Source organism: Heterodontus francisci, chromosome 7, assembly GCF_036365525.1.
Source record: "Heterodontus francisci isolate sHetFra1 chromosome 7, sHetFra1.hap1, whole genome shotgun sequence".
NCBI lineage: Eukaryota > Metazoa > Chordata > Chondrichthyes > Heterodontiformes > Heterodontidae > Heterodontus > Heterodontus francisci.
Genome location: NC_090377.1, coordinates 105,610,982 through 105,635,292, shown reverse-complemented (window position 1 = coordinate 105,635,292; position 24,311 = coordinate 105,610,982). Strand labels below are relative to the sequence as shown.

Sequence of the window (24,311 nt, the reverse complement as noted above, 5' to 3'; positions counted from 1 at the left end):
TTTCACCAGGTTGACACCTCATTGTTAGGTATGCCTGGTTCTGCTCCTGGTATGCCCTCCTGCACCCTTCATTGAACAAGGGGTTAGTCCCCCAGCTTGACGGTAATGGTAGAGTGGGGGATATGCCGGGCCATGAGGTTACAGATTGTGGTTGAATACAATTCTGCTGCTGCTGATGGCTCACAAAGCCTCAAGAATGCCCAGTTTTGATTTGTTAGATCTGTTCAAAACCTATCCCATTTTGCACGGTGGTAGTGCCACACAACACGATGGTTGGTATCCTCAATGTGAAGACGGGACTTGGTTTCTGTGCCAATGTTTGACCTGATGCCCTGAGACTTCATACGGTCCGGAGTCAATATTGAGGACTCCCAGCGCAACTCCCTCCCGACTGTATACCACTGTGCACCACCTCTGGTGGATCCATCCTGAGAGTGGGACAGGACATAACCAGGGATGGTGATGGTGGTATCTGGGACATTGTCTGTAAGGTATGATTCCATGAGTATGACTATTGTCTGTTGCTTGACTAGTTTGTGGGACAGCTCTCCCTATTTTGGCACAAGCCCCCAGATGTTAGTAAGGAGCAGTTTGCAGAGTTGACAGGGCTGGGTTTGCCATTGTCGTTTCCAGTGCCTCGGTTGATGCTGGGTGGTCTGTCTGGTTTCATTCCTTTTCCTAGACTTTGTAGCGGCTTGATACAACTGAGTAACTTGCTAGGCCATTTCAGAGGGCTTTTAAGAGACAACCACATTACTGTGGGTCTGGAGCCACATGTAGGCCAGACCAGGTAAGGACTAAGTGACATTAGTGAGCCAGATGGATTTTTACAATGATCAACAATGGTTTCATGGTCACCATTGGACTAGCTTTTAATTCCAGATTTATTAATTGAATTCAAATTTCACCATCTGCCATGGTGGGATTTGAACTCTTGTCCCCTGAGCATTAGCCTTGGTCTCTGGATTACTAGTCCAGTGATATTATCAGTAAACCACCATCTCTTCTTAAGCTTAGCTATTGAGGCCCTTGCAGTTGGCTATTTTTCCAACATTCACAATGCAACTCAAATATGAAGAATCACCACTTAGGTGCTCGGCATCTATGAAACTGAACCTGAATACTCAGGAGGAGAAGGGAGAAGAAATGGCTCAAAAACAGTCCAAAAACTGGAATCAATTGTTCACATATTTATTTGACTGAATAAAAATTGATAGTCCGTTCTGGCTTTGGAAGATCTTATTCCTGGAGACGAGTAATGGCTCTCAAACAATACGAGGGGTGGGATTTCCATTCCAGGGTTGGGTCACTTCTGGGTCCTGACCCCACACCCCATCAGCAATGTGGTTCCATTACGGAAATAAGATAATTGGCTTGAAATCACGTTCGCTGCCCAATTAGTGGTGATGGACGTGGAAAGGAGGTGGGACTTAGACAGCGTTGGGCCCAAATTAAAGGATGGGCGACAGCCATTGCTGAGGTAGCCGTTCGCCCAAGAAATGGAGGTAGATGCAGAGCCAAGGGCACTGAGAAAGGAGGCCCCCATCGTGTCAGGGCAGCATCCCATTTTTCGGACGCCTCACTGGAGGTGCTGCTGGAGGCGGTGACTGACAGAAGAAACATCCTGTTCCCAGCCAGTTGCAACAGAAAGCCTGTGAAACTCACCAAGAGGGCATGGCTGGAGGTGGCGAACGAGGTCAGCAGCAAAGGAGTGGTGAGAAGGAACTGGGTGGGTGCTATGTCGGAAGCATTTCAATGACCTTCTCAAGTCTGGAAAGATGAGTCCAAAGAAAGACCGAGATAGCATGCCTCCTGGTCGGCAGTCATCAGAGTGCAAAAGAGAGGGGCATCCTGAGGGTGCATAGAGCTCTTCTGACCATGGGAGAGATGTGTACTCAGCAGCCCTGATGACCCATAAGCATAGGTCAGAACCCTAGTGCTGCTGGACAGGAAGCTGGAATGCAGATTGCAGCAGCTTATATGATTGAAAAGCTACAAGTGGTGAGGGAAAGAGGCATTGTCCGAACTGTATCCTTCTTCACCTTGCAGACCAAAAGGGAGTTGAATGCCAGGGAGATCTAGAAGACACGCCTGGAAGATGAGCTGCCACAAATAGTGTCACTGATGCACTTTGAGGAACTGGCCTTTGACTTGGCCAGTGTCAAGCCACAGGGATGCTGGGAACAGCCAAATGGGGGTCCACTGTAGACAGGGTGAAAACATCTCAACATCTCCAGGTTCAGGGGATGCATGGCACTGCTCCTCGTTCAATGATCTGCCAATGCCTAAGCTGTGATTTCATTGTTTTTAGCAGCATGAGCATCTGTTGACTGTCCGGTCTCTCATAACCATCTTCGCTTATGTCTCCCACAGGGCGAGCCGCAGAGGGGCAGGAGTCCAGCCAAAGCCAACAAGTTCCTGAGGAGTCAGAGGAGGTTGGCATCTCAGAGCCTGCACCAACACATCTTTCCTGCACACCCTCCGCCAGCGCAGATACTTGCACCACCTTGGGTCTTTGCGTGTTATTTATTAGAGATGGTGGCACAGGGTGACACACATCACAGCTGTATGATTCCGGGGAGGCAGTGTCAGCTGTGGCCAGTGCCCCTTGGAGAATGGAAGACAGGTGCAACCCTGCTCAGCAGGGTGGAGATGCAGAGCCGAGGGAGTCACAAAACAGGCTGCTCTACCTGGAGAACCAGCGTGAAACGTGTACTGATATGTAGGAGTTACCTGAGGCACTGCAGAGTCATGGGATGAGGAGTCCATTCATCTGATGTGCTCCACAATGTCTCAGTGCTTTGAGAGCATGAACTCCTCCATTCAGAGAGTGGACAAACTCATGGAGAGCCATATGCACTCAGAGTGGATGCAGGAAAAATACACTGACATGCATGGGATGCATGCCGCAGTCTGCAGCATTGACTGGTCAGTGGCACAAATGTCACAACTGTGCCCCAGCTGGTGGTCCCCTCCAGCAATCAAGGTCGCCATGAAAGGGCTGAGGAAGTGAGAGGTGGTGATGAGGGAACCACCCCTCACAGGCCTCCATCGTCATCATCTGCCTCTATGCTCCCTCTGATGGGCGAAGCAGAGTTACACCCAATGAAAAAAGGCTCCCACTGCAGCCCTGCTGGTGCAGCAGCCTTTGGAGCTGCCCCAACCCCCGGCACATCCATGCAGAGCCTGACCATCATTGGCATTTCAGGCCCAGACAGGCACTAGTGAGCAATCTGCCTCCACCTCATCTTCAACCACAGGGGGAGCAACTCATAGGAGTGGCTGTGAGCGGAGGCCAACATGATGGTAATGACACTGTGTGGGTCGCTTTTTTAAAATTCATTCATGGGATGTGGTCGTTGCTGGCCAAGCCAATATTTATTGCCCATCCCTAATTGCTCTTGAGAAGATGGTGGTGAGCTGCCTTCTTGAACAGCTGCAGTCCATGTGAGGTAGGTACACCCACAGTGCTGTTAGGAAGGAAGTTCCAGGATTTTCACCCAGCAACAGTGAAGGAACGGCGATATAGTTCCAAATCAGGATGGCGTGTGACTTGGAGGGGAACTTGCAGGTAGTGGTGTTCCCATGCATTTGCTGCCCTTGTCCTTCTAGTTGGTAGAGGTCGCGGGTTTGGAAGGTGCTGTCTGAGGAGTCTTGGTGCATTGCTGCAGTGCATCTTGTAGATGGTACACACTGCTGCCACTGTGCTTCGGTGGTGGAGGGAGTGAACGTTTGTAGATGGGGTGCCAATCAAGCGGGCTGCTTTGTCCTGGATGGTGTGGAGCATCTTGAGTGTTGTTGGAGCTGCACCCATCCAGGCAAGTGGACAGTATTCCATCACACTCCTGACTTGTGCCTTGTAGATGGTGGACAGGCTTTGGGCAGCCAGGAGGTGAGTTACTCGCCGCAGGATTCCTAGCCTCTGACCTGCTCTTGTAGCCACGGTATTTCAATGGCTACTCCAGTTCAGATTCTGGTCAATGGTAGCCCCTAGGATGTTGATAGTGGGGGACTCAACGATGGTAATGCCATTGAATGTCAAGGGGAGATGGTTAGATTCTCTCTTGTTGGAGATAGTCATTGCCTGGCACTTGTGTGGCACGAATGTTATTTGCCACTTATCAGCCCAAGCCTGGATATTGTCCAGGTCTTGCTGCATTTCTACACGGACTGCTTCAGTACCTGAGGAGTCACGAGTGGTGCTGAACATTGTGCAATCATCAGCGAATATCCCCACTTCTGACCTTATGACTGAAGGAAGGTCATTGATGAAGCAGCTGAAGATGGTTGTGCCTAGGACACTACCCTGAGGAACTCCTGCAGTGATGTCCTGGAGCTCAGATGATTGACCTCCAACAACCATCTTCCTTTGCGCTAGGTATGACTCCAACCAGCGGAGGGTTTTCCCCGATTCCCATTGACTCCAGTTTTGCTAGGGCTCCTTGATGCCATACTCGGTCAAATGCTGCCTTGATGTCAAGAGCAGTCACTCTCACCTCACCTCTTGAGTTCAGCTCTTTTGTCCATGTTTGAACCAAGGCTGGAATGAGGTCAGGAGCTGAGTGGCCCTGGCAGAACCCAAACTGAGCGTCACTGAGCAGGTTATAGCTAAGCAAGTGCCGCTTGATAGCACTGTTGATGACACCTTCCATCACTTTACTGATGATTGAGAGTTGGCTGATGGGGCGGTAATTGGCCGGGTTGGACATGTCCTGCTTTTTGTGTACAGGACACACCTGGGCAATTTTCCACATTGCAGGGTAGATGCCAGTGTAGTAGCTGTACTGGAACAGCTTGGCTCGGGGCGCGGCAAGTTCTGGAGCACAGGTCTTCAGTACTATTGCCGAAATATTGTCAGGGCCCATAGCCTTTGCAGTATCCAGTGCCTTCAGTCGTTTTTTGATATCACGCGGAGTGAATTGAATTGGCTGAAGTCTGGCATCTGTGATGCTGGGGACTTCAGGAGGAGGCTGAGATGGATCATCAACTCGGCACTTCTGGCTGAAGATTGTTGCAAATGCTTCAGCCTTATCTTTCGCACTGATGTGCTGGGTTCCCCCATCATTGAGGATGGAGATATTTGTGCAGCCACCTCCTCCAGTTAGTTGTTTAATTGTCCACCACCATTCACGACTGGATGTGGCAGGACTGCAGAGCTTAGATCCAATCCGTTGGTTATGGAATCGCTTAGCTCTGTCTATCGCATGCTGCTTACGCAGTTTGGCACACAGATAGTCCTGTGTTCTAGCTTCACCAGGTTGACACCTCATTTTGAGGTATGCCTGGTGCTGCTCCTGGCATGCCCTCCTCCACTCTTCATTGAACCAGGGTTGGTCTCCTGGCTTGATGGTAATGGTAGAGTGGGGGATATGCCAGGCCATGAGGTTACAGATTGTGGTTGAGTACAATTCTGCTGCTGCTGATGGCCCCCAGCGCCTCATGGATGCCCAGTTTTGCACTGCTAGATCTGTTTAAAATCTATCCCATTTAGCACGGTGGTAATGCCACACAACACGACGGAGGGTATCCTCAATGTGAAGGTGGGACTTCGTCTCCACAACGACTGTGCGGTGGTCACTCCTACCAATACTGTCATGGACAGATGCATCTGCGGCAGGCAGATTGGTGAGGACGAGGTCAAGTATGTTTTCCCCTCTTGTTGGTTCCCTCACCACCTGCCGCAGACCCAGTCTAGCAGATATGTCCTTTAGGACTCGGCCAGCTCGGTCAGTAGTGGTGCTACCGAGCTACTCTTGGTGATGGAAATTGAAGTCCCCCACCCAGAGTACATTTTGTGCCCTCGCCACCCTCAGTGCTTCCTCCAAGTGCTGATCAACATGGAGGAGTACTGACTCATCAGCTGAGGGAGGGCAGTAGGTGGTAATCAGCAGGAGGTTTCCTTGTCCATGTTTGATCTGATGCCATGAGACTTAGTGGGGTCCAGAGTCGATGTTGAGGACTCCCAGGGCAACTCCCTCCCACTATGCCACCACCTCTGGTGGGTCTGTCCTGCCGGTGGGACAGGACATACCCAGGGATGGTGATGGCAGTGTCTGGGACATTGTCAGGTATGATTCTGTGAGTATGACCATGTCAGGCTGTTGCTTGACTGGTCTGTGGGACAGCTCTCCCAACTTTGGCACAAGCCCCCAGATGTTAGTAAGGAGGGTTTTGCAGGGTCGACAGGGCTGGATTTGCCATTGTCGTTTCTGGTCGATGCCAGGTGGTCCGTCAGGTTTCATTCCTTTTTATTGACTTCGTAGCGGTTTGAAACAACTGAGTGGCTTGCTCGGCCATTTCAGAGGGCATGTAAGAGTCAACCACATTGCTGTGGGTCTGGAGTCACATGTAGGCCAGACTAGGTAAGGACAGCAGATTTCCTTCCCTAAAGGACATTAGTGAACCAGATGGGTTTTTACAACAATCGACAATGACTTCATGGCCATCGTTAGACTAGCTTTTTAATTCCAGATTTATTAATTGAATTCAAATTCCACCTTCTGCTGTGGTGGGATTTGAACCCATGTCCCCAGAGCAATACCCTGGGTCTCTGGGTTACTAGTCCAGTGACAATACCACTACGCTACCGCCTGGGTGTTTCTGATATAAATAATAGTGAAATATTAAGTGATAAAGCACTGGGAAAGTTGCTGCACTGAGGCTGATTTGTGTGTTTCCATTTCATGTTGGCGAAACACAGGAAAATGGGAAGTGAGGGGAAGCACAGCGATGGAGTGTGCTGGTGAAGCTTGTGTGAGGTGAACGATCTGGAGCCTTTCTGCCCCTCCTTCCTAACTCCTTCACCCACGTTGACCTGGGGTCTGCTTCTGCTCCAGCAAATGCTGCTCCTTATCACTAGTCGGAGTATACTTGGAGAAGCTTAATCCCATTTCCTCTAATGCCCTTCCTTTATTGGCAATGGAATGTGCAGTCTTCCTGAAACCCCCACCCCCAACCCTCTGAAGAGCCCATGAGTCCCATTAGTAGAAGGATCCATCATCACCCAGCCACCACCCCTCACTACCATCACAATCCCGGCCGCCCAAAATGTGTTTGTCAAGAGTGTAGAGATGTGAAAGATAATTCTTCTCACTGAACATAAATGTTTGCCTGTGAATGAGGGCCTTATATGAGCCTTCCCTTTTCAATGCTGCCTTCTGCTTCTGTCCCCTTGTTTCAGCTCCCTCCCTGCTGTGTCACCGCCTCCTCCTGCCTGCTGTGGCTCTGACGATGCATCAAACCCACACCTTAGAAAGAAAATAGCAAACTGATCTTTTAATGAGCTGACAATAAGCTCATTAATGGACTTACGTGGCCTTCTACATAGAGTGGGGAGGTTGCATCTTCCCGCTCCCGACACTGCGTTTTGAACTCAGAGCAAAACTGGCATGCCAACCCAAGGGATATGTTTAAATGATGACCTGCACCTTTCCCACCCTCGTGAACTAATAAAAATTCTGCCTGAGGTCTAGTCAGCAGCCTGTTTTAAGCATGAACAAAACTCATCACTGGTATAGCTGGCAGATATTAGTCAGCACTGGGACACAAGCCCATTATCAAATGGTGAGAAGCAAACGTTCTAATTATTATTCTGTTGGACTTCAACATTACATTTTCTAGCATTAATACTATATTGCAGTTGGATAAAGTATTTTGATAGTAATCATCTGGGATAATATGTAAAGTCTTTCAAAAATAGAACTGCAATACTTTGCCCTCACAATTTTTAAATTAATGCTGGGGGGGAAGGGAGAGGGATGAAACGCAAAGTGATTTTGGTTTGCTTACTGAGAACTCCAGCAATGGTGCTGCACTCGCAAATAACTGGAGTATAAAAGGCTTCCGATGCAAAATATAGAACTGTCGACACGCAAACTCAATTGCCTGGCGTAGCAATGGATTGCTTTCATAGTCAGCATAGACCTGTCAGAGGAAAAAATGTAACACAATGTAAATACAAGTGAAAAGCAAATATTTTATATAGTCTATATGATTAATTCATATTGGTCTGGAAGATTTGAACAGCATAGTAAGAATAGATCTTATTACATGTTCAATTATTTTATTTCAGTTCCCATTCATGATTATGGGAAGGAAAGATAATTTCTGTCTCTCAGGCTCTTTTTTATCCTTTAGACAATTTCAGAAAGAAAGACAGACTTACATTTATATAGGGCCTTTCATGACTCCAAGATGTCCCAAAGCACTTTACAGCTAATGAAGTATATTTGAATTTTAGTCACTGTTGTAATGCAGGAAACACACAAGCCAATTTGAGCACAGCAAGCTCCCACAAACAGATAATGTTTTTTTAAATTGATGTTAATTGAGCGATAAATATTGACCAGGGCACTGGGATAACTCCCTTGCTCTTGGTCACTTGAGAGTATCCAGCTTAGACAGCTGACAGGGTCTTGTTTTAGTTTTAGAGATACAGCACTGAAACAGGCCCTTCAGCCCACCGAGTCTGTGCCGACCATCAACCACCCATTTATACTAATCCTACACTAATTCCATATTCCTACCACATCCCCACCTGTCCCTATATTTCCCTACCACCTACCTATACTAGGGGCAATTTATAATGGCCAATTTACCTATAAACCTGCAAGTCTTTGGCATGTGGGAGGAAACCGGAGTACCCGGAGGAAACCCACGCAGACACAGGGAGAACTTGCAAACTCCACACAGGCAGTACCCAGAATTGAACCCAGGTCGCTGGAGGTGTGAGGCTGCAGTGCTAACCACTGCGCCACTGTCACAGAAAAGATGGTGCCTCTGAGAGCGCAGCACCTTTTCAGTACCGCATTGCAGTATCAACATAGATTTTTGTGCTCAGATTTCTGGGGTGGGACTTGAATCTGCAAAAGCAAGAGTGCTACTAACTAAGCCATGGTTGACACCAAAGGACCAAAATTGTCTTTGTAAGAAACAGACATGTTTACCAGCCTTTATTAGTGTTTAAAGTACTTCCTTCTGCACAGAACAGGAGACCGAAGAACAGGATTAACAAACATTGTCATAACATAGGACGAAGAACAGGCTAATCTGTTTTTATTTTTGGGCATAGTGCAGAAATACCACTGTAACACTCAAAAGGACAAGTGGACATGTTTTGGCAAAGCCGACTGTAAGCCCTGCTGAATTGTCTCAATTTCTGACAGAACAAAATTGACCAAATTGTTATCTATGATGTCTTCTTCTTTTCTTCTTCTTCTTAGGCCTCCTTGTCTCGGGAGACAATGGGTAAGCGCCTGGAGGTGGTCAGTGGTTTGTGGATACACTCGGACCTTTGTGTTCCGTGTCAATGCGCCATTTTCCCACACTCTCTTGGCCAGTCTGGACATAGCAGTGGAAGCCTTTCCCATGTGCTTGTTGATTTTTGAATCGAGAGACAGGTTACTGGTGATAGTTGAGCCTAGGTAGGTGAACTGTTGAACCACTTCCAGAGCGTGGTCGCCGATATTGATAGATGGAGCATTTCTGACGTCCTGTCCCATGATGTTCGTTTTCTTGAGGCTGATGGTTAGGCCAAATTCATTGCAGGCAGCCGCAAACCTGTCGATGAGACTCTGCAGACACTCTTCAGTGTGAGATGTTAATGCAGCATCGTCAACAAAGAGGAGTTGCCTGATGAGGACTTTCCGTACTTTGGTCTTCGCTCTTAGACGGGCAAGGTTGAACAGCCTGCCACCTGATCTTGTGTGGAGGAAAATTCCTTCTTCTGAAGACTTGAACACGTGCGAGAGCAGCAGGGAGAAGAAAATCCCAAACAATGTAGGTGCGAGAACACAGCCCTGTTTCACGCCACTCAGGATAGGAAAGGAGTCTGATGAGGCGCCGCTATGCTGAATTGTGCCTTTCATATTGTCATGGAATGAGGTGATGATACTCAGTAGCTTTGGTGGACATCCGATCTTTTCTAGTACTCTGAAGAGACCACGTCTGTTGACGAGGTCAAAGGCTTTGGTGAGATCAATGAAAGCAATGTAGAGGAACATCTGTTGTTCGCGGCATTTCTCCTGTAGCTGGCGAAGGGAGAACAGCATGTCAATGGTCGATCTCTCTGCTCGAAAGCCACACTGTGCCTCAGGGTAGACACGCTCAGCCAGCTTCTGGAGCCTGTTTAAAGTGACTCGAGCAAAGACTTTCCCCACTATGCTGAGCAAGGAGATTCCACGGTAGTTGTTGCAGTCACCGCGGTCACCTTTGTTTTTATAGAGGGTGATGATATTGACATCGCGCGTGTCCTGTGGTACTGCTCTCTCGTCCCAGCACAGGCAAAGCAGTTCGTCGAGTGCTGAGAGAATGGCAGGCTTAGCACTCTTGATTATTTCAGGGGTAATGCTGTCCTTCCCAGGGGCTTTTCTGCTGGCTAGAGAATCAATGGCATCACTGAGTTCCGATTTTGTTGGCTGTACGTCCAGCTCATCCATGACTGGCAGAGACTGGGCTGCATTGAGGGCGGTCTCAGTGATAACATTCTCCCTGGAGTACAGTTCTAGGTAGTGCTCAACCCACCTATGACAAACGTGTGAAGCGGAATGCAGACTGGTTTCAATCTCATTTTGAAGAGCTGGAACCTGTCATAGCCGCTAAGCGCCTTGCACTGCTGAATTACAAAAAAGCCGCCAGCGAGTTAACATCCGTAGCACTTAAAACAGCCAGAAGCGCTGCACAAAGAACAGCCAGGCGCTGCGCAAATGACTACTGGCAACACCTATGCAGTCATATTCAGCTGGCCTCAGACACCGGAAACATCAGAGGAATGTATGATGGCATTAAGAGAGCTTTTGGGCCAACCATCAAGAAGGTCGCCCCCCTCAAATCTAAATCAGGGGACACAATCACTGACCAACGCAAGCAAATAGACCGCTGGGTTGAGCACTACCTAGAACTGTACTCCAGGGAGAATGTTGTCACTGAGACCGCCCTCAATGCAGCCCAGTCTCTGCCAGTCCATCTATGATGTCACTGCAACACATTTTCATTAGAGTTGATCCCAGCTACAAAATAAATGGTTGGAACTGGGAGGCAGAAAAAAAACAACAGAATAAAAAAAAAAGGAAAAGCAAAATTAGAATAGATGGAATTGAGTGATGAAAGTTAGGAAGTAAAATAGGGCAGACAGAATGTGGGAGAGACAATGGGAGGGAGTGATGCTGAGTTAGGTGGAATCATTTCCATCTCCAAGGGAAAGTATGTTTTTTAAATTCGTTCATGGGATGTGGGCATCACTGGCAAGGCCAGCATTTATTAACAACCCTATTTGCCCTTGAGAAGGTGGTGCCAAACAGCCTTCTTGAACTACTGCAGTGCTTGTCGTGTCGGTACACCCACAGTGCTGTTAGGGAGGACGTTCCAGGATTTTGACCCAGTGACAGTGAGGGAATGGTGCTATATTTCCAAGTTAGACGGCTGTGTGGTTTGGACAGGAACTTGGCGGTGGTGGTCTCCCCAAGCATCTGCTGTCCTTGTTCTTCTAAGTGGTAGAGGATGCCGGTTTAGAAGGTTCTGTTGAAGGAGCCTTGGCGAGTTGCTGCAGTACATCTTGTGGATGGTACAGATTGCTGCCACAGTGCATTGGTGCTGGGGGGGAGTGAATGCTTCAGGTGGTGGATGGGGTGCCAATCAAGTGGGCTGATTTGTCCTCAATGGTGTCAAGTTTCTTGAGTGTTAGAGTTGCACTCATCCAGGCAAGTGACAGGTATTCCATCACACTCCTGACTTGTGCCTTGTAGGTGGTGGACAGACACTGGGGAGTAAAGAGGTGTTACTTTCCGCAGAATTTCCAGCCTCAGACCTGCTCTTATGGCCATGCTATTTATTTGGTTGGTCCTGTTAAGTTTCTAATCAATGCTAACCCCCACAGATCTTGATGGTGGGGGATTCAGTGATGGTAATCCCATTGAATGTAAAGGGGAGACAGTTAGAGTCTCTCTTTTTGGAGTTGTTCATTGCTTTGTACTTGTGTGATGCGAATGTTACTTGCCACTTATCAGCCCAAGCCTGAATGTTGTCCATTCTTGCTGCATGCAGGCATGGACAGCTTCATTTTCTGAGGAGTTTTGAATTGGACTGAACATTGTGAAATCATCAGTGAACATCCCCACTTCTGAGCCTATGATGGAAGGAAAGTCATAGAGTCATAATAGCACAGAAGGAGGCCATTTGGCCCATTAAGTCCATGCCAACTCTTTGCAGAGCAATCCAATCAATCCCATTCCCTGGCTCAATCCTCATAGCCCTGTAATTTTATTGCGCTCAAGTGAGGTCATTGATGAAGCTGCTGAAGATGGTTGGGCCTTGGACAGCAGATAATGAGGGAAGAGTGTAGACAGAAGGAATAATTTGGTAAAATGCTTTACCTGCTTAATATAGTTTAGCATTAATATTGCAATAATAAAGCTATCCCCAATGTTTGCATAATTATGTCTTTTTTTTGTTCCTGTCCCTTGGTCTTGTTTTCTGTACTGTTCAGAATGAAGCATTTTTGACATTAATAAAAGCTGGAAAACATGCTAGTACCACAATATGTTAGATTAAAATATACAGGTCCAGGGAGATAGGCGTTTTCCTAAACTTTTTTTGTTCAGCTGTGGTGTGCTGCTAAATATGGAAATCCATCACAATGTTTAAGAATCTTCAAATCAAACTTCTGAGAAGCCTAAATAAAAGCATCTACCTGACACACAAGCTTTCTTCAGGTGTAAGTCAACTTTACATGGTTTAGAACTGTTTTTATTGCTATCTGAATGCCAAATACAAATAGCACCCAACTCTCCTATCCAAGATTATTTTCAGAATATTCACAAATTCAAGTCCAAACACCGATAGATCTAGGAGTGATGCAGTGCTGGTAGAGGAAGGTTGTATGAAAGTTAAAGATGGGGATGATTATAGAGGATTATCACACTAGTATGCGAAACATTCCGAAAGCTTTTGGAAAGGCTTCCAGCACCCCTACTACCACCCGATCTTCAGGGTTCCTTCTCATCAGGTTTTAATTGGCATGCTGTCAACCTCCGGACGACACTTCTTGGTTCCCCCTCTCCTTGATTCACTGTAGGCCCCCTCCTCCTTTCCGTGACCAACAATCTATCTCCGGGACAAAATTGGCATTGACGTCTTCATATTCATTGACCATTCTTTGCCACATTGTGTAGTTTTCAGAACTCTTCCTGTCCTTGTGTTGTTACATTACTTCTTTTAAAGGTTACATTACTTCTTAATTATGTTTAGCAGTTGAATTTTAAACAGGGCAGTAGACAGCTTATCAACCAACATCACTAAAACAGACTATCTGATCGTAATCACATTGTTGTTTGTGGGACCTTACTGTGTGCAAATTGGCTGGCAAGGTTCTTAAATTACACTTCCAAAGTACTTCATTTGGGATGTCATGAGGTTCTGTAAGGCGCTGTGTAAATGCAAGTTCTTTCTATTGCAAAGCTGAGTTAGCATAATAACTATTTTACTTCAATTGCTAGTTTTTCTGTCTTGCTGTTTTTTAAAAATACACAGTACTTTTACATAAATAAAAATGTCCTCGACACTTAGCATTGCTCAATTAATTTCTGTATAAAACAAAAAAAACTTCCAATTTTATGTATTTGGTTATTAAGGATGAGTATACCTCAAGATTAGACAGTGAAAGTGTACAAAAGGCCAGATGCAGGTCACAGGATAGGTTTGAACAAGGAAGGCCCTTCAAGCCATTTGATTAAATTCTTCCAAATGATCAATCCTACCTTACTACCAATTTAACATTTAGCTACATCTTAAATGAGTTTTGTGCTCTGGCCTCAACCACCATTCCTAGAAACCCATTCCAACAACTAATCACCCCTCTGTGTAAAGAAATATTTCTATGCTAAACCTGTCCTTCATAGCTTTGAACCTGTATGGTCTTATCCTGCTGCACTGGTATAGCCAAAACTGGGTTTATTTTCTCTGTTTCCTTAATTATCTAATACATTTCTATAAGATACCCTCTGAGTTATGTCATTTCAAGGCAGAAAATCATTTGCTTATTCACTCATTCCTCACAGTTGATCCTTCGGCACAGTGGCGCAGTGGTTAGCACCGCAGCCTCACAGCTTCAGCGACCCGGGTTCAATTCTGGGTACTGCCTGTGTGGAGTTTGCAAGTTCTCCCTATGTCTGCGTGGGTTTCCTCCGGGTGCTCCGGTTTCCTCCCACAGCCAAAAGACTTGCAGGTTGATAGGTAAATTGGCCATTATAAATTGCCCCTAGTATAGGTAGGTGGTAGGGGAATATAGGGACAGGTGTGGATGTAGTAGGAATATGGGATTAGTGTAGGATTAGTATAAATGGGTGGTTAATGGTCGGCACAGACTCGGTGGGCCGAAGGGCCTGTTTCAGTGCTGTATCGCTAAAAAATTCTAATATCTCATTGCTCAATTACCTCCAGGGCCTGCTAAGGGTAGTAGAGAGAATGGAACAAATAGTTTCAGAAGATGTGATGTACTGCAGGGAACAAGTGAAGAGTAGACAGAAGTAATTAATTACCATTAGAAAAATACCAAATTACAATAAATTGTCAAGTTTTCCACAGCCTCTCGTGGAAATGGGTGGTACTATAGTATAGCTAGACGTGTGTGTGTATATATATAAAATTGCTTTTGTTATAAAAATCACAAGATAACTTGGAATAAAAACAAAGACTGTACAAAACTTTGGAGACATCAGGTTTAGATATCTGAGCATTTTCAATTTTACTAAAAACTGTCATCAATTTTATGCTCATACAAGGGATATTGTATGGCATACTGGTTATTGCCAGCATGTCACTAAAATAGTCAAGGTACACTGTTTAGAATCATTCAGGTAAAACCTGCCAGCCTTTTTTTTTGGCTTGTGGGGGCCCTCCTGATCGGGCACTCTGTGCCTCACAGATGGACCCGCCCCCACCGAAGCCCCAACCGCCCCCACTGAAATAAAGTCCTCGCCCCTCCCAACTGACCCCCTGGCCAATTGTCCCCGGTGAGGCCCCAAATACTTAGCTGACTTCCAGGGCCTCCGTCCATGATCCTGTTCTAGCTGGATGCAGTCCCAGCAGCAGCCTCCGCTTCCAGGGGCACGGCTGGGACTGAGAGTTGCCGGCCCGCTTATTGTCTGGCAGACCTTGGAGGCGGGACTTCCTGCCTCAGAGACGTGGAAGTCCCGCCCAAGTCCAATTAAGGGCCTGGGCCACGAAAATTCCTGGCGTGACTCCCAGGCCCGGCAGAGGTGGGCTTGCCCCCGACTTTTTGGCCAGTGTGCGGGGCCTCTCACCCAAAGTAAAATTCCAGCCATTAAAACAGAGGATGACTCTGATTCTTATTGGAGTACAGAGGGAAGAATGTGCTGAAAGATCAGAGACAGCAGAAGACTCATTAAAAAAGAACAATTTACATTCCTTGCTTTGTGCAACACTATCGTGTTTGGTGAGGTTGTTGACCCAATGCATTTAACAGCTGTGCCTGACATTTGTTTAATTTGATATTGTAACATTTATTGTAACATTAAAGTATCTGGTATAACAATGTTTGCTCCATATAAGGCAGCTGGAGTAAGGAAAGGGTACTCTGTTTTTGACCAAGACTCATCTCTTCTCATTTCTATCATAAACACCGTCCTCCTCTTTGCATTCAGATGTGCAATTTGGCTACCACACCAGTCCAGGCCCAATACATTTATCTTTTTTTCCTCTTGGCCCAAGCCCAATATGTCTATCTCCTTTTTATAACCTCTTGGCCCATTTTGGGCACTTCTCTTCTTTCCCCTCCCTTCCTGTCAAAGCAGTCATGCCACCTGTCATTTCCCCCATCTGACGTACTTCCTTGCATTCAATCACTACATCAATTAATCAGTACTCCTTTGCCTTCTTACCATCTCGCCACCATCCCAGGCTTAAATGCCCCTTAAATAAACACACAGCTTCCCTCTTTAAGCATTTTTGGAAGGCACCTGTCACAGCAAACCCAACTGCCCTATCCTCCTTTCTCCCCAATCTTCTTGCCCAGCTTGCCCACTGGGAACTAAACTCCCAAGCTCTTTCCTGACCCATCTCCCCACCCTCACCATCACCTTGAACTCTGCCGGTGGATTAACAATACCTTGTTTTTTCCCTTCTCTCTTTACTCCTATGATACATTCCACTGCTTCATCTTCTTTGGTATCAACTGGGAGAACTTTAAGAGCTTAGCACCCAATCCTGAGCTAGGGGTAACTCCCTCACTAGCGCTGCCTTCACTGGTTGTATTGGGTCTTCCCCCAGTTACTTCAAGCTGCTTTAAATCCCTTTGGAAAGCTCTTTCTTTTACCCTTTCCTGGAATTCTGTCTCCTCTTTCTCTCTCTGAAAAGCACTTTCCTTTTCCCTTTACTGAAAAGCTTTTTCTTTCTCCCTTTCCTGAAACTCTCTCTGCTCTTTCTCATTCTGGAATTCTAATTCTAATCTCCTCTGTTCTCGTTGTACCTTAACTAATCTTACTTTGTCTGTTTCAGATTCTGTGCCTGTCACCAGTTCTTCAGTGTCAATTTTAAAATGGTTGGCCACAAGTTTTGGGATTTCAGGCTTCCTAGCTTTTGGATGGATAGTAATCTCTAACTGCCCAGCTACATTCCTCAACTCTTCAACAAATAGGGCTTTTAACCTGGCCCAAGTTACTTTACTCTGTTCTAGGAAGGTACTAGCCTCGAATGTGGACATTTTAGTACTGTAGCACTGAAAACCACAAGTAAACCTGTGTTGAAGTTTTTAAAAATTATTGCTCGGTATCAATTTGGTTTCCCGCTTCCAATTTCCTGTTTTTTTTTGTTTTTATCCCAGACCAGCCCCCGTATTTATGTTATGGTCAAGTGAGGAGGGGTCGAAGGGCCTCCCTCTTTTCCCTCTCCTTGTTTGACCACAACAAGTTTAATTCTTTCTTAAAGTGGACGTCCTGGCCAGCTCAGTAGGTGTTTGATTACTTCCTTGTTATGATCAGAACAAGAACCAATCAGACAGGTTTTCTTGAGTTAATAAAGAAAGAGGTTAACTTTATTGTACCTAAACCGAACTAACAGAATAATAAACAATGTGCCAACTATCACTCACACACACACACTGGAGGCTTACACACACAAATAGGTGATAGAATGGGAAAGGTAGATTGGTTGAGTTAGAGTCCATATAAAAGGTATACAGTCTGTGGGGTTTGGTGATGTGGCTACCTTCTAGCTGAATTCCATGGTTCTGAAGCTCTTAGTTTGAAGAGGTAGATAGATGGTGGTTTGGTGAGTCTCTTGGAGATAGCGATTCGAATGGTTTCTTCCAATGGGGTTTTTGATTGTAGCCGGAGTATACAAGATGGTCAGTCACCAGGCAGAATTTGAAAGCTTTCAAGCTAGAATGGGGAGAGAGAGAGAGAGACCCCCACTTAGGGTCTGCTCATGTCAGAGTCCAGTTGCTTCTCTTCTGTAGAGAAAAACACCAGCTTAAAACTACAGATGGGGAGGGGTTTGTCACATGACAATCACTCAGTCATTCAAACATGACAGTTAGTAGTATTTCTTTGCTTGCTGAGAGAACAGGTAGTTCCTTTAAACTTCCTCAGTCTTGGTACTTGATGGGAAATGCAGACATTTCGATTCCCTCCTCACAAGCATTGCAGTGTCGGATACAGTGTTGCTAACTAGGTGATCATCCTAAGCTTTTCTTTTTCAAATGTCTTTAAAAAAGACAATAAATTCAGATCTCCAGTCAGTGGACCAAAGAAAATTATCATTCAACAAAACACATTGGCGTAACATCCTGAAGAGCTATGCAGGCCTAATTGTTTGTTCCTACCTCAGATATAACTGAAGCTCCTGCATGTAGCATCAGAGGGCACTCGAAGCGCCAATGCTGTAAGCCAAAACCAGAACAGATGGCTCAAGACCAGGAGAAGCCACGGTCGGATGCATGACAGGTAGAGCATACCAAGCAAAATATGGTTTACACTGGAAGCCCAGTTAAGATTTAAATTAAATTTCCGCATACACCGTTTCAAATTTATGTCATTCAGATGGCAACCCAAGGAGATGATAGGTCAGTTTGCAAGCTGCTGCAGAGATAAGGGGCGTGATTGTGAATTTTCAGAGGCAGAGCTGGCTGACTGAATTATTGAGCTCAAGATAGCTTCCACCCTTCTCGAGACCTTTCAATTGGAACTTTTGGACTAATCCAAGGGCTACAGTTTGGAAGCATTGCTCAAAAGTGAATGCAAGCATGAAGCAAACCTTCTGGGTAGAAAGAGATTACAGGCTCTGTGCACTATGTCCACCAGTGGCAAGGTAGTTAATTCAAACTAACCTGATAGGGCATGCAGGCAGTGCGGTTTCATACCAGAAATTGTCCAGCTTTCCATACATATGCAAGGCATGTAGCATTACAAAACACTGGAAGTGCTAGTACAGGAAGCCAAAACCAGAACAGGTGGCTCAAGACCAGGAGAAGCCACAGTCAGATTCATGACAGGTAGAGCATACCAGCAAACAAAAGGAGCATACCAGATATTACAAGCGGAAATCCATGAAATGACCAGCCAGATTGCAAGCTTGGATGATGAGGATGACCAGACCATTAGCGCACGCAGTGAGCAGGCAGTCCATATAGTCAACATCACGGAATGTGTTGACACTGTTGTATCATACGAAGCCTTTGCCACTATTCACATTGTATGCCCAAAGGAGCCTGGGAAACATACATTGTGGACAAAAAACGATACAGGTGCAAGTGCTAACATTCTTCCACTTCGCATACTGCAAAGCACAGAAGCGGAAACCAACCACTGCCAACCAACCATTGCCAAGCTCACAGTCTCCAATGTCTCGAAGATTTCATCCCTGGGATCCGTCACACTTGAATGTTGCTACAACAACTCACCATGGTCAGTCCAGATATTCTATATTATGGACACCACAGGCCCAGCGATTGCAGGCCTACTGGCATGCAGAGACCTGACCTTGGTTACCATTCATAGCATTGACATGACAACGGCAAGGTCAACAGATCACAAGGACAACCCTATCATCTCCGTAGCTGACCTGGCATTATTATACTTGGATGGGTTCGACAGGACTGAAAGTTTCAAAGGTAATGCAGTATTGTGTCATAAGCGCTTTTTTTAAAAACTAAAAAGTCTGTGTGCCTTTAAGACGGAGGAGAGAGAAAAAAACCGTTCTGTGCATTGAATGTTGACATTTTGTGTTTGAAGAGTACAGGGCAATTAGTATCCAAGCAACAGCAAAACCTATTGAAAAACCTGTTAGTTCCATTTTGGCAGTGAAACAGGACAGAAAAAGACAGCTGTGAACAATGGCTGGACCTGTGAGTTGCTGAGAGACCAGAGAAAAAGGCCCATTCTCTCTAAAAATAAGCTCTGCATTTCAAGGGAAATCATGCTACATTTAAGGTGAGGTTTTGACTTGCCTGAAGAGAGAGGAAGAGACCCAGAGAAAAGAGGGAGTGGAGAAACACTGCTTTGGAGAAAGAAAGTCTGTTTCGGGTGTACAAAGTTGCTGTTGCCTTCATTCAAAGATTCCTGCCTGAAGAGTGAGTTCTATAATTGCTATGCTCTGGGGAAAAGACTCCTTTGCTAAGAGTAAGTCCTGGTGACTTTTGTATTTTTGGAAGCTCCTGAAATCTCAAGAAAGTTTCTACTGTTAGACTGCTACTTTAAAAATTTAAATAGTCCTGTGCTACAACTTGTCGCTAAAAGATCTGTGTGATGCCTGCTGCAGACAAGCTACCTTGAACGTCTACCCAGCATAGATGGTTCACTAATTTCACCTGGAGAGACATTTAGTGGCATCTGACTGATTGACTCTGGGACACCTCACTGATCCAGGAAAATACAACCAAACGTTACAACCCAGTTATTTATTTATTCCTAAGAGACTCTTGTAAAGACCATATCTCTGTTTTCTCTGGTTAACCATTAGTAAGTGAATGTATATGTGTGCATGAAGGTTAGGAAGATTAAGGGGTTATTCCTTCACATCAGAATTATTGTTCCACAGACAAGTGCAAACAACCCTTCCCAGTCACTATTCGTCAGTACTTCCAGGAGTACGAGATACGATGAAGGACGCACATGACTGGCATGCGGGCAAAGAGTTACCCAAATTAAACACTGGACAAAAGGTATGAATACAACACCCAACCGATGGAAAATGGAATCCAGCAGAAATCATTAACATCTGTCCAGAACCACGATCATATCAGGTATGAACACCCAATAGCATGACTTTGCAAAGAAACCAATGCCAAATCAGGACAGTACCAGAACAAGAAACACCAAGTAGCCCAATCACAAGTCAAGCATGATCTAAAGCATGATCCAAGCACAACACTCCTACAGACAACCAGGATTGTGAGAACATACAGCGATCTCAAACCAACTTCACAGTGACCAAGTCTGGGCATATCAGCAAACCATCGCTACGCTTCAGGGACTAATAAGATTATTACTCTGTATAATCATATTTTTAAACAGATAACAGTTTTCTCTTGATGTTTATTTAAAGATACAACTTTAAGTTAGAAAAAGGGGGATATTGTAGTGTACCTTTAAGGGATGTATCTAAAACTGCTGTTCATCACCAGACAGGATATGATGTATATACTCATGTAATCATCAGGCAGAAGATAGGAGCAGCCCTAGAGACCAGATGTGTTAATTTATCACCCAGTTATTGTTGTGTATACTTTCATCTCTTCAAATAAAAGAACTCACTTAACTGAGTTATTATCCTCCTCGTGTAGTTGGTATGTTTGTGTAAAGTAGGAAGCACCATACTCGCTCACATCCACCACCCTTTCCTTGCTGACCGACTTTAGCGCTTGTTCCTCAAATGTTTCAAATTTAAAGTTCTTACCTTTCGGTTAAAAACCTTCATGACCTTTACACTCTCTTAATCTGTAACCTTTTTTAGCCCTACAAACACCTCCCCAAACTCAACATTGCTCTGACACCAGCTTCTTATGCAACCTCAACCCCTTGACCCTACCGCTGGCTGCCATGCTTATTGTTATTTGGGCCCCATGCTCTGGAACTCATTCCCTAATCTACTCTGCTTCATGATCTCCATCTCCTCCTTAAAACCAACCTCTTTCACCAGGTTTTTGGTCACCCAGCCGCCCCTTTAATATCACCTTCTTTGGCTTGTTTTTTATGTTAAGCATGCTATATAAATGCAAGTCATTGCTGTTGTCTCAATCCTCCAGTTAAAACCAATGCAGAAGCAGTATGACAAGGGTTAAGAGAGATGACAGAAAATAACTTATTTATCTGAGGGCAAAATAGGTTTGGTCTGGACATTTAATTTGCCGCCCAAGTGTAAAACTAGCATTGTGGAACCACTGACCCGCACAGGCTCACATGATGCAACAGATGACAGATAAGCAATGAGTTTCAGGCAGTGACTGTAGCTGCAATATCAGACAACACTGGTTATGTTTTGCATTACATTGCCCAAAATGACCTCACTTGGGTATGTATGAACCAAAGTTTGACAGGAAAATCTAACAGAAAATTGGGTGGTCTTTAAGGAAGAGATGTTTTAGGTACAAGCTTGATACATTCCAACAAGGAACGAAGTGCAGGGGAACCAAAGCAAGGGCTCTTTGGATGATGATGGAGTAAGAGCATAGGATAAACAAAAAAAAAAGTATGATGCACATTAGGTTTTAGAAACAAATCAGGGAGAAGTTTGAGTTAATTAAGGAAGCCAGCAGAAATTTGTGGAAGGCAGATTGTGTTTGACTAACCTAACTGAATTTTTTGATGAAGTAACAGTGACAGTTGATGAAGGGAATGCAATGGATGTTGTCTCTAAGGATTTTAAGAAATCGTTTGATGAAGTACCACATGGGCGGCACAGTGGTGCAGTGGTTAGCACTGCAGCCTCACAGCTCCAGCAACCCGGGTTCAGTTCTGGGTACTGCCTGTGTGGAATTTGCAAGTTCTCCCTGTGTCTGCGTGGGTTTCCGCCGGGTGCTCCGGTTTCCTCCCACAGCCAAAGATTTGCAGGTTGATAGATAAATTGACCATTGTAAATTGCCCCTAGTGTAGGTAGGTGGTAGGAGAATTGAGGGAAGGTGGGGATGTGGTAGGGAATATGGGATTAACGTAGGATTAGTATAAATGGGTGGTTGTTGGTCAGCATAGACTCGGTGGACCGAAGGGCCTGTTTCAGTGCTGTATCTCTAAATAAAAATAAATAAATAAATAAAAGGCTGGTTAACAAAATTGAGGCTCATGGAATAGGAGGGTCAGTGCCAGCTTGGATAAAAACTGCCTTAAGGTCAGAAACAGAGCAGCTCGTGGTAAATAGTTGTTTTTCAGATTGGAGGATGGTAGATAGTGGTGTTCCCCAAGGACCACTGCTTTTTTGATATATATAAATGACTTGGATATTGGAATACAGAGTAAAATATCAAAATTTGCTGATCATACCAAACATGAAAGTGTGGCAAACAGTGAGGATGATACAAAGTAGGACATAGATAAGCTAGGAGTACAGGCAGACAAGTGGCAGATCGAGTTTAATAAAGAGAAGTGTGAGGTGATGCATTTTGGCAGAGGAATAGGGAGAAGCAATATAGACTTAATGGCACAGTTCTAAAGACTGTGTAGGGACAGAAGGACCTGGGAGATCATGTGCAGAGATATTTGAAGATGGCAGGACATATTGAGACAGTAGTTAGCAAAGCATATCAGTCATGGGCTTCATAAATAGAGGTATTCAGTACAAAAGCAGGGAAGTTATGCAGAAACTTTATAAAGATCTGGTGAGGCCACACTTAGAGTACAGCATCCATTTCTGGCCACCACACTTTAGGAAGGCTGTGAAGGTCCTTGAGAGGGTGCAGAGGAGTTTGCCAGAATGGTTCCAGGCATGAGGGATTTTAGCTACAAAGTTAGGTTGGAGAAGCTGGAGTTGTTTTCCTTGGAGCAAAGGATTTGACAGAGGTGTACAAGATTATGACAGGTTTAGATAAGGTAGACAAAGAAAAGCTGTTCCCATTAGCTGATGGCACAAGGACTAGGAGACACAGATTTAAGGTTTTGGGCAAGTGATCCAAGGGGTTGTGAGCAAGAACTTTTTTACACACCAAGTGTCAATGACCTTGAACTTGGTGCCTACGAGGTTGGTGGAAGCGGAGACGATCAATGATTTCAAAAGAAATTGGATGGCAATCGACAGGAATAAACTTGCAGGGGATAGAGCAGAGGAATGGGACTGACTGGACTGCTCTACAGAGAGCTGGTATGGACCTGGTGAGTCGAAAGGCGGCACGGACTTGATAGGTCGAATGGTTTCTTTCTGTGTCATAGTGACTCTATGACCATTACAGAAAAAGTCCATGAGTTTCAATGGAAATAAAATCAGGCAGCTTCCACAAGGGCAGAAGATCCACAGCACGCGTTTTATGTCCTGTCAGCTAGTTGACGATATACCCACTTGTTTCAAGACATATGATTTAAATTCTATGCTGCAGCAACACATTCTAAGAGTAAAGGTGATGAATTCCATGAAAGATTTGTATTTATTCAACTCTCTTGAAATCATTGGAGGTCTGAGGAAAAAAGGGACTGGTGATCTGAACCTGCAGCCAGGTATGCTAAATTGTACACATCTAGGCTCAGATCTGTTAAATCTCATCAGGACTTTCAAACAAAATCTCATTCTCAAATCCACAGCTGAAAGATTGCAAGTATTTTAAGAATAAAAGTCAATACAGCTGTGATGTTGTTTTACTTCCATGACCTATTTTTAATCAAGAATAATTTAACTGCAAACAATTATTTATTTTGTTCAGAGTGGAGGGTACCTGAACACTGATTACTTTTTGAAATCAACTTACTTGAAGCATGGATGGAAGGATCCACTGATAACCGCTCAATGAAAAGAGATGGTTGAAGTGCACTGCAGTATTGATAGCTGTAGCAGCATATTGTCGAAGCAATGCACTATCCTCTGGATGAAGAATCAAAGCCCCATTAAACACATTCAGGAACAGCATGATTTCATCTCCCCAGGGGAATTCACTGGGCATACCCAGAAACATCTCCTCCAATAGCTTGATCCACATACTCTTTTGAAGAGTATCGAGTCCAAATAGTTCTTTACCTGACAAAACAATGAAAGATTTCACCTTGATGTCCAGAAGCTCATCATAAAGACTCCTATTTTAATTTCAAACCTCTGAATTAATTTATAACTAGAAAATGTGAAGAATGTAATCTATTTAGATGTACATGAAACATAACTAGAAACTA

The 24,311-nt window shown here is 45.0% G+C and overlaps 1 protein-coding gene across 1 annotated transcript in view; it reads right to left on the bottom strand.

The window, feature by feature from the left end:
• The window catches only part of LOC137372405 (protein unc-80 homolog), a 500,647-nt gene that overhangs the window by 101,219 nt on the left and 375,117 nt on the right, over positions 1–24,311 (bottom strand). The window contains exons 45-46 of the mRNA XM_068036292.1: positions 23,897–24,162; positions 7,789–7,923 (exon numbers count right to left, since the gene is read on the bottom strand). Coding sequence (XP_067892393.1) covers positions 7,789–7,923; positions 23,897–24,162 — 401 coding nt within the window. The remainder of the gene's footprint in view (positions 1–7,788; positions 7,924–23,896; positions 24,163–24,311) is intronic.